Source organism: Daucus carota, chromosome 7 (genome assembly GCF_001625215.2).
Source record: "Daucus carota subsp. sativus chromosome 7, DH1 v3.0, whole genome shotgun sequence".
Classification (NCBI taxonomy): domain Eukaryota; kingdom Viridiplantae; phylum Streptophyta; class Magnoliopsida; order Apiales; family Apiaceae; genus Daucus; species Daucus carota.
Window position 1 is genome coordinate 9,134,018 of NC_030387.2, and position 14,852 is coordinate 9,148,869.

General features: G+C 36.9%; 2 protein-coding genes and 1 long non-coding RNA gene across 4 annotated transcripts; 2 read left to right on the forward strand and 1 right to left on the reverse strand.

The window, feature by feature from the left end:
- Positions 1 to 1,156: 1,156 nt before the first annotated feature.
- LOC108195520 (uncharacterized) lies at positions 1,157 to 2,538 on the forward strand. The gene is made up of 2 exons (XR_001801532.2): positions 1,157 to 1,557; positions 2,023 to 2,538. It is a non-coding gene; the product is annotated as an uncharacterized LOC108195520 (long non-coding RNA).
- Positions 2,539 to 2,762: 224 nt separating this feature from the next.
- Positions 2,763 to 6,591, reverse strand: LOC108194217 (beta-arabinofuranosyltransferase RAY1). The gene is made up of 5 exons (XM_017361151.2): positions 6,122 to 6,591; positions 5,701 to 5,953; positions 4,852 to 5,622; positions 4,506 to 4,752; positions 2,763 to 4,337 (listed from the first exon to the last, which is right to left on the reverse strand). Exons 1-5 carry the CDS (start codon positions 6,472 to 6,474, stop codon positions 3,892 to 3,894), a joined length of 2,070 nt encoding a protein of 689 aa, XP_017216640.1. The 5' UTR covers positions 6,475 to 6,591; the 3' UTR covers positions 2,763 to 3,891.
- A 786-nt stretch (positions 6,592 to 7,377) lies between these two features.
- Positions 7,378 to 9,348, forward strand: LOC108194014 (FBD-associated F-box protein At4g10400). Of its 2 annotated transcripts, XM_017360903.2 has the most exons (4): positions 7,391 to 7,573; positions 7,877 to 8,528; positions 8,622 to 8,789; positions 8,875 to 9,348. In XM_017360903.2, the coding sequence occupies exons 2-4, from the start codon at positions 7,956 to 7,958 to the stop codon at positions 9,178 to 9,180; spliced, it is 1,047 nt and encodes a 348-aa protein (XP_017216392.1). In that variant the 5' UTR covers positions 7,391 to 7,573; positions 7,877 to 7,955; the 3' UTR covers positions 9,181 to 9,348. The 2 variants fall into 2 exon arrangements, with proteins under 2 accessions (XP_017216391.1, XP_017216392.1); XM_017360902.2 differs by having other exon boundaries at positions 7,378 to 8,528.
- Positions 9,349 to 14,852: the final 5,504 nt, after the last annotated feature.

A 14,852-nucleotide genomic window follows, 5' to 3' on the forward strand; every position in this document is an offset into this window, starting at 1 on the left:
AAATTAGAAGGTGATTTACCAACATTCTGAGTGAAATTAGGAGGATATTTCTGAGTAAACAAAGCACTGATTTCAGATGTTTGTGAACCAACACCAGAAATATTGTTTTGTTTCTCAATTTGTTGTAAAATATGATAAGCTTTCAGCACAGGTGGAATAGGATCCATGCTCAACAGATTAGTTTTAACAGAGTCATACTGCTTGTTCAAGCCTGAAATAAACTGAATCAATTTCTTCCTCTCTTCTGCTTCTAAAACCTTTTTCAGTACTTCACAAGAACAATGCGTCATAGCACCACAAGAACAAGTAAGATGACCTTCCAACACAAGCAACTTATCCCAGACAGTTTTCATTTTACCATAATACTCAGCAATTGTCATATTATCTTGTTGTATCTTAACCAGACTCGTATGCAAATCATATAGCAAAGGTGCATTGGACTTTCCAAAGCGAGCAATCACATCAGACCACAATTCATGAGCAGACTCAGCAAACATGAGACTATCAGAGATTACCTGTTCCATGGATGAAGTTAGCCAAGACATTACCATGTAATCATTACGAATCCATTTGTTATAGTCTGGAGAATCAGCATCTGGTTTGGATAGAGATCCGTCAATGAAACCGAGTTTATTTTTCGCTCCAAGCGCCATTTTCACACCGCGACTCCATTTGATGAAATTATCACCATCAAGTAACATATTAGCGAGTTGTTGTCTCGGATTATCACCAGAAGAAAGAAAATAAGGATCATTGTAATTCACAGCTTGATTATGTGAATTCAGATCATGAGATTGTTGTTGAGAATGAGAAGATTCACCATGAGCAAACGCCATGCCAGTAATCAATCACTAGATCGATCGTAATCAAGAAATCGTAAAGAGGAGATCGCGTAATCGATCGTGAAATCAATCGAAAACGAAGAGAACAGAGTAACACAAGTAATGAAATCGAGAAATCGAAGTAAGAATCGAAACGCTATGGCTCTGATACCATGAGAAGATCAAGCTATTCTTGATCTCAGACCTATCATTGAGAGAGTATTTGCAATTGTTCAAATTGTATTGAATGAGAAATGTGCTCCTTGAGCTGTATTTACAGGTGCTGATGTAACTAACCACTAACAGAATATTCCCTATCTAACTAACTATTACAGCTGGCTTATAACAGAAAATGAATACAGTGTATATAACTTAATACACTCAAACCCATCCGGCCAGAACAAAGTGAATATTCATGATGAGCCGTTGCAGACCTGACTTCATAGCAGCAGAGTGGTGTAAAACAATCTCATTTTTGTTCTTCTGAGCGACAGCTAACTCAACGACACTCGCATTTTATTTCACAACACAGTTCTCTTCCAGGCATAAAATAATGCCAAAAATATAATGTTTCTACCACTCACTGTATATTAGGATCCATGGTGGGATTTGGACGTGTATATGGAGGACGTGATGCTGTATTTTGGAGTTCATTGGCAAGGTGACTTCGTCGTGGGTCATCTCACCTCTGATTGGAGCAGCAGTGTCATTTCTTGTCTACAAATGCATTGGCAGGGTATGCTCTAAGAATTTGTGATCCATCACCTAATACTTGAACTCTGCTATGCTAAAACACCCCATTTACTAAATCTTCGAATCAAAATTCATTTTTGTTAGATGTTTACCCCTAAAGATAAGTGTTCTGTGACATGAATCAATAACAATGTATTTCTGACTGTGGTATTGAGAGCAGTGTAACCTTATATTGCATCAATTGGTCTTGAGTATTAACTCCTAGATTTGTTTCATAATATATTAGCACAAGTTGCAGCTGATGGCTTCTGTAAAGAATTTATATCCGCTTTCCTGTCTATCTTGATGGAACTGCATCATAGTATCTCAGAATATGCTAAATGAAGTTAGGATACAAGAACTTCAACAGCTGACTTTGACATAATATCCGTAGCTTGAAAATTAGAATATATAAGATAAATGTTTTACCATCCCTACTAACTGATTTTTATGTCTACTTTGTTTACAGTGCTCAAAATCCAGGGCAAGTAGCTGCTGCTGCAGCAGCACCAATTGGTGTCTTTATTGCTGTTACTGGAATCTCTATTGTAGCTTTCCCTCTAAGAAAGATTCTCTCTAAAGCTATTCTCCAAGCTCTAGCACTTGGCACTGCTGGAGCTTTCCTGTTTGACAGATGTATTCGTAAACAGCTTGGTCACCTCCTCATGGAGTCCAGTTTAACACAACCAGATCCAAAGGATTTGCTGCTGAATTTGCAGCTGCTTCTGTGGTTCTGTTTGCATCAAATCTCGGACTACCTATTTCTGCAACTCATACACTGGTTGGTGCAGTCATGGGTGTAGGGGTTGCCAGGGGACTTAACAGCGTAAGAGCAGAAACAGTGAAAGAGATCGTGACGATTCCTGTTGGTGCTACATTTACAATTATTTACACATGGATCTTGAACAGGCTTTTATCATATGTTCTGTAAGAATTGAGTGTACATTTAAAAAAATTTAAATGTATCGATGCTTAATGATTTAAATTGCTGAAATTTATGATCTACTTGATTGTTTGTATAAATTTTTCTTTCCCTGTGTTGAGATGATATTAAAAGGATTTGATGCATTGCAATGCATCTTTTTTTCAGAAATTAAGTTTTTGCTCAAACAGATTGAATTTTTTTATCCTTCGGAGAGTAGATGGGCAGTTTAGGATCTGATAGAATAAAAAATTACTCATAATCGAAAGAACTAAACAAACACAAGATTTCAAATCTAAGTTTAGCAACTCCATCTGCAGCCAAAATTACAAAATGTAGGTCAATAGATGTCGCGGAATGAAGCTAACAACCGAGTTCCAGATTCCAATGACACACTACATAAAATGAAACTGAAATTACGCACTCTGACACTACAAGTTACTACTGGTTTAACTGTCCCCGGTAGAATGCTAAGAATGATAAACACCGACAATTGTTGGCAGGAACAGAAAAATTTTAGATCATGATGATAGCTCCTGTATAGATGTTAGTCTGGGCTTCCACCTTAATTTCTTCAATGCATTTGGCTTTTGGTTAGGAGGGACAAAGGGCTTCTTATTTTTCTGGCTTCTATTGGGCAAGCATCTAGATGGCCTTTCCTTCGAGAGATAGAAATCCTTGGCAGTATAAATATATTCCTCCGAATAATCATCTCTATGTGGCAACGGTTCCTTGTGTTCCTTGTTTCCTTCAGCTTTCCCCTTAATTGAATGTCTGTGCTTCAGTTTTTGTACAGTAGTAGAAGGGATGATGTAATACTTTTTCCCAGGTAAGAGCTGCTCTTCTGCTGGCACAAGTGATTCATAAGGTTTTCTAAAGATACTTGGATGAGCCACACACATTCCGGGATACTTCTCAATCAATTGAGAAGCAGGAAATGCACTTCGATAGAGTTCTTGTCGACCACCAGCATGAACTATCCTCACACTAATATTCTCCAGTTGTCTGCTTAATTCCAGTGTTCGAATGGCCCTTTGTACCTCCCTCCTCCTTCGGGAATCTCTGTTGTTCCAGAACAGCTGAACACATCTCATCAACATTTCTTGCAACCAAAAGCTTCCTGGCTATAATTGTTAGCATCCAGCTTTCTGATTCAACATCAAGTGAACTTAAAGTTTGACTAGGTTCAGGTATTCCAAGATACCTTGTAGTTTCCCTTGTACTGCAACTCGTTAATTCCTGGCCGGCTCACTCTTTCAGCAGCTTTCACACATACTGACAATAGATGAATACAAGCCTTGGAAGAAAAGTTCAAAGGCTCAGAAATAACATACCCTTGTGTCCTTTTCATTTCTACGAAATTAATGTTACCAAAAGAATACCATTTGAAAATTAGCAGAGAGTGTATATCAAATATCAGAAGTAGCTTGTGGGATTGTTACTTAGCCAATTCTGCATACACATTCTTGTGCTTGTATCATAATCCCACAGGCCAGATAAAACCTGGCGCTCGAGCTTCTTCCTCCTCCCATTAATCCAGTTGTTATGGAGAATATAGCAACCTTTACTCAGACAAGATGCTGTCACATTTTTTTCCTCCCATAGGCCTCCATATGCACCATTGGGGAATAAGTCTCTGTTCAAGAATTGAACTGTTAAATTCGTTTCAGGTTCCAAGCATCTGTCGTTTCCCACACGGTTGGACCCCCCTTCACCACATAAAGTGTCGTAGAAGCTAGGCTGCTCAGAAAGATTGGATGAAGCTGCGTGCTTCACTACCTTCTCCAAAGCTTTGATAGTTGAAATATCAGAATGTGCATAATAGAAACCAGAATTTAAGCGACGGGGTAAATTGATAGGTCCTGCATATCATACCCTAATAAGTTAATAGCGAAAAATGCCAAAGCCATCAGAGATTATTTAAGTACATCATTAACCAAAGAGGTTGTTCTAACAGGAATGGTAGGGCATAATCCATGCAATCAAGTTGTATAATTTAATACTAAAATGTTCGGATTAGAAAACAAAACCTTTAACGTTGTACTCATCAGACTGTGCCACAAGAACTGCAGGACCGAAAGAACTAACCAAAGGCAATGGATTCTTAAACCAGTAAATATCAACATCAGTGAGCAATACATTGTAACCCATCTTCAGTATCTGGACAACAATTCTGGACTTCACTTTAGTTACACTCTGAAAACAATTGGTGCCGAAATGGCAGTCATCAAAGCTGATGTTGGATGGGGCAAGTGAATCCTTGAAAACAGGCAAGCCCTGAATAAACAAAGCAGGACAAGTGAAAATATAAGATTTCTTCGTCTAACTTTATAGACTTAAACTCTGATTCAAATGTCAGGTAAAATCAGGGAATACCTGCAAGACAGAGAACTCGTACGTTTCTTGGTCAAGAGCGCATACTAGAAAATTAGAGATTTTTAGGTGGCGCAGTCTACATACCCAACTCATCAGCATGTCCTTATAACTATAACCAGCTACTGCAAGCACAATGGTCTTGTTCTGATCTGAACGTTCCGAAAGAAGAGATTCCTGGGAGAATGGAAGGGATGGCAATGTAGACAAGTTCAGTTGATTTTTTACAGAACACTCTTTGAGCTTGACTTGGGACTTGCATACAGTAACACATTTCATAATCTTTTGACTTCTCGCGAGTCTAGAACCCCCTCCTTTCCTAATGCTTATTGCTTTCGGACTCTGAAATGGGTAAATAATATCTTCTGCTGTATTCACAAATAAGTACTGGCCATCACACCGAAAAAGCTTAACCATGCTTGAATAACTTGCTTCATGAAAAAATAATGATCCGTATTGTGCTGCCAAATGTACATTTCCCGAAGTCTCCCAACTTCTGTAAAAATCTGGAGTACTCGTGGCCTCAACCGATTGGTAAGACCCGTGTTGAAAATCATCATGATAAAAGTTTGAAATGATCAAACTGGCATCGAATACAAACCTATAATCAGACGATAGGGCCTCATTAATGATCCAACGTTTGTGTAGCCCGTTCCTGAACAAGAAAGGCGGAAGAACGCCTTTATGTAAAGGAAATTCCCCATTATTCCATGCCAAAATCATCTTTTCTTCACAATTTCTCAACTGAGAAGTAGCTGCAAGAAACTCCTGCAACTGATGAGGACAATACTAAAATGTCAATTACAGTGTTTAGTTGGCCACACTCTGAATCTGATGTCTGGAACTTCATACCTTTTTGATTCTAATCTGTTTATCTTTGTCGGATAACCAATGTTTTGCATCTGTATCCAAATGGAAGGGGAAGTCAGAAGCATTCCGAGATGAGGCAATTAAAAGCCAATCATAATCAAGTCTTACAACATGATTTAAGATGGTAATAAATTCCGGCAATAAAAGAATTTCAGGGTCTAACAGGACAGATACATCTGAGGTTGATGCTTGTGCTCTTGCAACCATTGAATGAAAGAATGGAGTCCCCAAGAACCTATATAAAAATTCAAGATAATAAGATGACATTTTCCGAAAAAAATCTATTAAGTACCAACATTTCCTCTTCATAATAGCTATATACTTGATGCCTGTACAACTTGTATCCAAGTAATTTCCTGCAACTAAAATTGAAATTACAGTGAGATAGAGAAGAAGTGATTACGTGAAGTCGATATTGGATTCAACAGAAACCCGAGAACCAAAGGCAGCTGCAAAGGAGAAAACCAAAGGGTCTTGACTGAAGAGAACAACATTGATGTTAGAAGACAAACCAAGCCATGATCTAACCGCAACAGCCTGCACATTTCTGTACTTATCTCTAAAAGGCCTAAGAGGTGCCGTAAATATTGTAATATTCGGACCGCCAGACTTATAAACACCATGGTTTACATTTCTGGGCATCATCAAAATCTCATCTTCGATGGAAGGCAACACCAGAGTGGTAGCATAAAAGGAGAGTTGCAAGACAAAACCACATAGCCAAACCACCTTCAAGTCAACTTTAACTTTTTCCATTGCTAATTTTCTCGATCTTGTGGTGCTTCAAGATTGCCTAAAGAATGAAACTCAAAGGGGTTTTTGAAGGACTTGAGAGGGATAAAATAGTGCAACTTTAACTTAAAAGTTTGAATGGTGTAGGCCAAAAGCCATTAAGAAAGGCGCAAAGGAAGGTACGTGCATGTGATGTGAGATTGTAGTCAGTAGTCACCTTCCGTTTCATGCTTATTTTTTTAAAAATTGACTTTGAAAAGGTTAGAAATGAAAATAAAATGCATGATCCAATGCTTATCTTTAATACAAACCATGTCGTAAAAAACGAGAATCGGACTTAATTGAAGAATAATCAGATGATTAACAGAATAATGATATTTAATCAGTTCAGCCGATTACAAAACAAGGATTAATCGGTGATTTATTATAACTAATTATGATTAATTACCGACTTTTAGAACATAGCCAAGTACACGAAGGCAGACAAGTAAAGCAAATTCAGCTGCTTTACTCTCATGCTAGCTCTGGTTCCAACAATACCAGCGCAACTCCATCTCTGCAGCAAAGTGGAATAAAGTTTAAATTTAATAATTATAAGTAAAAGTGATAAGCAAACTACAAAATATTTATATACTTCATTATTATATTTTAATATATATATTATGCCAAATAATTAAAATTATTATACAAAGTAAATTTTAGCTGGCTGATGTTTAAAAATAAGTTATATTTTTTGTCATCCATATATTTATATCTGGTGCATTTTCTTTTAAAATTTTAATATTTTCTTGTAATATAATACGTATTTTAAAATAAATTTTTTTATTTTTGAAATACAAATGTTAAGTTTTATTTATAATCGGGCACATACCTGCCATGCCAGGAAGAAGATAAAATTCAAAGAAAACCCTAATTATAGAATAAATAATCTGAACTTTACTCATCCACTTTTATCAAATGATCCCAAAATCGAATAATTCGACACGTCACCATAACACCGAACAAGAATAATCGGGAACTGAAAGGTATCGTCGGTCCGGTCACACGCGAGAAAACCGGTGATTGTTTTACGACTGTCCAGTTTACTGTAGTCAGCTGAAACGTTTCTCGCGCATCGAATTCGGTAATCAATCTCTCTTCGTTCCAGCTTTTGATCTACTTTTTATGTAATTCATTTGTATCATATCATGGATTCGACTTCAAAAAAATTAGCGAATATTTGTGAGGTAGATAGAATCAGTGATTTACCTGACACACTACTCATCGCTATACTTGCATTGCTTCCAATTGAAACTGCTGTGCGCACTTGTATATTGTCGAAAAGATGGAGGCCTCTCTGCGAGTCGCTCCCGAATCTTGATTTTACTGATGATAGGAATTCAGGCATACATTTCACCGACTTTGTTGATAAATTTTTGATGCGTAGGCCGAATGATTTGAAAATAGCTAAATTCCGGTTATATTGTTATCATGGAGATTACTACCGGGACCGTGTTAATGAGTGGATGATGAATGTGCTTGGACGTGAGGTGAAAGAGATAGACCTTCGTTTTTCGTTTCCAGACTTGTATAAATTGGTCCGAGATTTTTTTTACATGTGCAGTAGTGTTGAAGTTGTTATACTCGATTGGAAAATGTTAGTTGAGATTCCGGAGAATGTTAAGCTTTCGAAGCTTCGTGTACTTAGCTTCAGCGATGTTACGTTTTCGAGCTATGAGTCAGTTGAGAAGCTTTTGTTAAACTGTCCTGTACTTGAAGATTTATCTATTGACTACTGTGAATGGCTTACGGGCAATTCTTTAAGTATTTGTGGGTCTGTATTGAAGAGGTTGTCATATTGTCCTAGTTCAGATGATTTCGTGCTTCGGACTTTGATTGATACACCGAGGTTAGAGAATCTCGAAATTCATTCTTACACAGCCGGTGATAATGATATTTTGTTCAAGGAGAACCTGCCATTCCTCAAAGTAGCTGAAATCGACATCTGTGATATGCCACGAGGAGTTGATTGCATGTTTGGGCTGCTTAAAAAGATTAGTAATGTCAAATTTCTGACTTTGTCAGATAACGCCATGGGGGTTAGTGTCATGCCTAAAACTTAATTACATGAACTGATTTTTATCTTTGCACATAATTTACGTGATTATCATGTTTTGCCTTCTTATTTTTAGGTCCTCAGGCCTGCATATGAAAATGAGTTTATAATAGGTCATTATGAGTTCCCTCCGTTCCATAACTTAACTGAGTTGGTGCTTAACATTGATCTGTACTGTCATGAAACTTTACTGGACAACTTCCTTCAAAACTCACCGAACCTTGAAACTCTTAAATTTCCGCAGGTGAGTTTAAAAATTGAGATTTGACGTATTTGTCAAGAAGGACACTGAACTTAAAATTTAACACATTGCTCTCTCTTGTTGGCAGGGTCTTGTTTGTCGTTTCTTTGATGATTCCTTTCACCGCTCGTGGGGCTGGTCACAGTTACGTGTTCCAGAATGCTTCTCTACACATCTTAAAACAGTACATATTAAAAAATTCAATGGAATAAATGAGGAGTTAGCATTTGTGAAGTTCCTGCTAGTTTATGGGAGTGCTTTGCAAAATGTATCAATTGAAACTTTAAATTTGTCAAAAGATGCAGAGGCCCGGCAAGAACTGTTAAACTTACAGCGCGAATCAACAACTTGCAAGCTTAATATTATAGATGAAAATGGGAAATGCTTCTTATAATCAAAAAGTGTATGAGGTAAATTTTCTGTAATAAGCTCTGTTTTTCTTTTAGATTTTTTTTTTGTTTTTGCTACAATGTTTTTTTCTCCTGTTATTTCAGCCTTTCACTGTGGCATGAAATATTAACAAGATGCATTGTTTGAGAATGACATATTGTTGATTGTGTAATTCTTTTGCCTTCTTTTTAGATAAGGAATCTGTTTTGAGTTTAAATAATATTAATACACATAGATTCCAATAGCTAGAAACTGGAAGATAGCTAAGATGCGCAGCAATGTCACACCTTGTCCTAGTGCCATAGAGGTGCTTCATAGAGAGCCACAGGTTAAGATCCAATCTTTTCAAGGTTACGTGTGAAAATGAGTGATAAGTAGGTGAAGTTGAGTCTGGATTGCTCGTCTTACTTGCTGACCTTAAAGACTCATTCTATAGTCAATTTTGGTCCATCCTCTCTTAGGTTTGTGTTTATTTGTCTTGGTATTAGGTTTCCTAGGTAATCGATATCTTATTTTTTTTATAAGTAGGTAATCAATATCTATTTATGAAGGAAATCTGTTTATGCTACTCTCTAATTAATCACTATATTATAGCAAGACACCACCAGGTTGTTGTCTTGTCATATATTTTAGTGGATCAGTAGGGTATAATTGTTGCATTCTCGTGCCTTTCCATGATTTTTCTTCTAACATCTACATTCTTCCACCAACGAACCTCTTTACCTTGTCCACTAAACAGTATTGTCTGCTAAGCAGAGGTCTGCAGAATCTTGATAAGCTGCAATCTCAGAATCGTAGTTTTAAACTCATTTTCCTTAATTCTGGCAATTAACAACTATAATTCTAGACCTCAAAGTTAGACATAGCCTTAAACTATGTCTGTACACTGCATGCTGTTACTAGACCGTGTCATCGTTGTGCTTCCCTTTTATATGTTAATCACATTATACTGTTAATGGATCCAGCAATAGCTGCTCTTACTAAATATGATGAGGTATATTATAATATTTATTTGCATTAGTGATTATGTTTATAAATACAGAACTTAGTGTTTGATCTGGTATGTCTTATATCACAGTTGTTCTCCAGCCTCTGAATCTGCGTCTAATACTGAGTATAAATATGCAAATGTGCCTGATTCAGAAACTTGAATTCGCTCGTGTTTACTTTTGATTGCAGGGAATTTATGTTTGTATGTAGTTCTGCTTAAATGTTAGCTTCTTATATTTATTGCCCAAATGCAAGCATCCTATCGAATTCATAAATCCATGTCAGATGAGTACTCCCAACATTCAATTATATAAAAATCTGCTGAAACTATCAGGCTTTACAATTTATACAGGATTGAGAACAGAGATAATGTTTAGTCCCCATACATGGAAAAAGTTATCAGCCATAAGGATATGATTATATATAATGGAAATGAAAATAAGAAAAGCTCAGGATGAGGAAAAGGTGTCAAAAATGGTAGTGTGGAGGGGATCACTCAAATGTGTAGCCCAGTTGTTAAGTGGACCTTTTCCGGTGGCAGCAGCTTGGATTTTTTCACTTCAATTAAATTATAAGGTTAATTTCACTACCATACCCTATTTTATAACATAACACATTCTAATTTTTTTTTTTGAAAATGAAAATCATTTTTTTATTTATAAATAGATTTTTAATTGTAGTTAGCAGGGTGTATTCGATTAAGATTTTAAAGCATTTTTTTTCGTTTATGAAATCTGAAGGTATTCGATTGGGATTGTTTGAAATTCATTAAAATCTTGGGGTATTTAATTGGGATTTTAAATTATGTTACAAAATATGGTGGTATTCAATTAAAATTTAAATTATGTTTTAAAATCCGATAGTATTCAATTGAGATTGTTTAAAATTCATTAAAATCTGATGGTATTCAAATGATGAAGGATTTGTTTGGATTTCATAAAATGATTCGGATTTCATAAAATGATGAATTTTGTGGCATTTTTCGGTGTATTTTAAGTTTTTTGAAATTTCATTAGAATCCAAAAAAATAACGCAATGTAAATTACATTGTCCAACTATCAGACGTTAATAATGTCACTAACCAATTTTAGATTAAACTGAAAGAAAAATATAATATGCAATCTAACATAATTAATAATCTAATATAAAACTCCAAAACTTGCAATTTTATTCCACCGTTCATTCATGTTAGTAAACTTCGGCATGTGCAATATATGAGGTAAACCATAAACAGAGTGATAACGCCGTAGATGTGTCTGTTATCATTGATGAGGTAAACCATAAACAGAGTGATAACGCCGTAGATGTGTCTGTTATCATTGATGAGGTAAACCATAAACAGAGTGATAACGCCGTAGATGTGTCTGTTATCATTGTTTCGGGTAGTTTGAGATAGGCTCGGGATCTGTAAAACAACGCCGCACGAGGGTGTGTGACGTGTGTCCCGTGAAGCGTTTCCGGCGTGATAATCAGTGATCGGAACATAAGAGCATAAGTAGAGAATGAGAGAGATATGTGATTTTGTATACTTTGAAGAGTGAATATTTGTGATAGTAGCGAGAGTGTATATTTTGTATGTTGTGAAAATGCTTGATATTAGTGAGCGTGTCCTCTTCTTTTGTGAAAATGCATGTATTTATAGTGTTGTAATATTAGCACTGTTGAGCAAGGGGTACATTTGCTATAGTGCAAGTCATGGCCATGGCCTTACCTCGTGCAGTACACCACCATACCACTCTCACTAGCGAGTTGTTGTCCCTGCATACTAGAGTAGAGTGTTGAAGTTGACTTGTCTCTTGTCATATGGGTGTGTCAGTGTTGATATCATTACCCCATGACTTTGTATATTGCTTTATATATTGATGTTTACTCTAGCTATTTTCCAAAGTGTGTTGACATATATTATTAAATGATAATTATGCATGGTAATATCATTGCCCCCCTACTCCTTCTATTTGCTTTAGCGGATGGGAGGAGTAAGTAAGAAAAAAGAAAATTGAGTTGGGAAAAGTTTGTAGAAAAATAGATTGTTTCGAGGCTTTTCAAATATTGGATGCGAGCAACACGGAGAAAGGAAATTTTGTAAATATTTTGATGGTTGGCCCCCCAGTGTTGGTTGCGGACAACACTTGGGATATAGAAAATTTTGTGAAAAAATTGTTGCTGTGAAAAAATTTGTGCTTGGTTGCCCCCCCAGTGTTGGTTGCGGACAACACTCGGAAAAGAGAAAATTTTGTGAAAAAATTGGTGCTGTGAACAAATTTGTGTTTGGTTGCCCCCAGTGTTGGTTGCGGACAACACTCGGGAAAGAGAAAATTTTGTGAAAAAATTTGTGCTTGGTTGCCCCCCAGTGTTGGTTGCGGACAACAATCGGGAAAGAGAAAATTTTGTGAAAAAATTGGTGCTTATATGAATTTTGTCCAAAGATGTGAAAGATTGTTGCACGGATGTACAAGACTAAAACATATGATATGGCAATAGCAAGTGACGTATGTAATCAATGAATGCAATCATTTGATAGCGGTGTCTGAGACTTGGCGGGTCACAAGAATGAGATAGTGGGTAAGGTTTTGAGTGAGGAATGAGGTAGCGGATTATATAATAAATATGCAATACCTCTAAAGGTGATGGGCCTGAAAGTTAATAAAAGTGACATGCCTAGCTGTTGTTAAAATTTATGCTGCCTAAGCACACATATAGGTATGCATAGAGTGGCGGCTAACTGTCTTGCTATTCTGAATGGCTGGGATGAAGTTGGTGTTATTGTAACTAGCAAATATGTATAAGCAAGAGGAGCTTCTTTTTTTTCGGTCTGCTACCCACGATCTTTTGTCTATATACAAAAAGAGACTGCAGTGACGATGGATTGAGAAGAAAATAGAAAAAAAATGAGGAGTGCAGGATATAGTAGCCCATCAGATGGAGTGATGATAGTATTCATAAAATATAAATGGATGTAGCGGACACATGCCTTTTCCGTTGAACACATATACATATGTGATTGTGATGAGCTCTTGGAATTTTATTTATTTATACAAATAAAGGTGATGGGCCGTGCCGAGGTGATGAGCCCGGTAGTGGTCTGGGATAGATTTTGTAGTTGCTGAAATTAAAAAAAAAAAGCTTCCTGATATCACAAGTCCAGGTATAATATTCAACATGGTCAAACATATAAACGGTATAAATATATGATCATGCGCAAAGTGCCATATTATTGTAATATTAAGATTGTTGGTATGTGAGAGAGGAGATGACAGATGTGCACGTAGTTGTTGTAAAAGTGATGGAGTCGGAAAAAGAGATGCATAGAGTGTTATAAAATTACGCTGAACGCGGAACGACGGTGATCATTATGTGACTTGTATGCGAGTTATAGAGGTCGCGGCCTGTTAAATAGGGGTGGCGGGTACTACTGCCATGATGGGGAATAAATAAAGATGGAAGGGCAAGCGGAGGTGGCAGGCATTCCCAAAATGAGTTGATGAGTAAACTAGTGGCTGACAAATACACATATATACACCATTGTCTGGTTTAGAGCGGGTACATGAAAAAAATAATTTAAAATCTGAGTGAATAAATAACCAGGAAAAGCATGTTGGTGGAATTTTGCTGTGAGAAAGCATAAATAACAGTAAAGATATTGATGGCGGAATGAAGTAGCGAGAGAAGTATGTTGACTTGTGATGGCGGATTTTGCATTTCTATGATATATATAGTTATGTTTGTGACGCCAAAAGGCTGGCGGGTCCGGACAGGCGTGTGCATTTTTGCTAGGATTCAAATCAGCTTATTATACCAGGCATTTTAGTGTGATAATATGAAGATTGCATGAGCATCCTGATAGCGGTTACGGTGACATAAGTGAAGCTGCCAACATGTGCATATATAAGAAGAGATGTGGCCTGCTTTGTCCCGGGAAATAAGAATATAAAGGATAATAAACTGCTTGCTTGTTATAATTTGTAAAAAACGAGATGGCGGATGTGAAAGACGTAGCAGACAATATATTGGGGAACCATGCAGATTGCGGAAAAGGAAGAGAGAGCATGTTAGTGAACTCATTTGGCGGGCTAAATAAAGAGGCTGGTGTCTATTTCATTGTTTCTATCCGGACAAGAGAAAAAAGTAATAAAATAAAATAAAGTAAGCTGAGAAGTTGAGAATGGTGAGAGTCTTTTGTTTTTCAAGCCATGTGAAGAAATATTGTATCACTTTTGTCGATAAATGGGCCCGGCCAAATGTGAAAATATTGTACTAGCTTTTGTAGGAGCATTGTACTAGCTTTTGTAGGAGCTACTATGTCAAATTTTACGCAATCATGATGGTGTGCACTGCATTAATCCAGTTTGAGTCTATGAGACATCTAGAAATTGTGAGTAAACAGTTGTGAAGAAGAGGTTTGTAGAGCCAGCGGTCCCCGGTCTTATATATAAGTTAGTATGTGCTGCTGCTCTTATAATGTTCATAAATAAAAGGTGGAGGGCCCAATAGGGCTGATGTGACGGGCTTGAGCTTAAGGAGGTGACCTTAGAGCATCTCCAACGCAAGCCCAACTGCTGCGTTGGAAGATGTGAAACGGACCTGGCTTATAATTTTACCACTGGAGCAATTCTGAAAATTTGTCCCGTCCCTCTTCCCCGGGCCGAGCCTAACTCTGCCACTTGTCTTTAATATATATTATGTTAT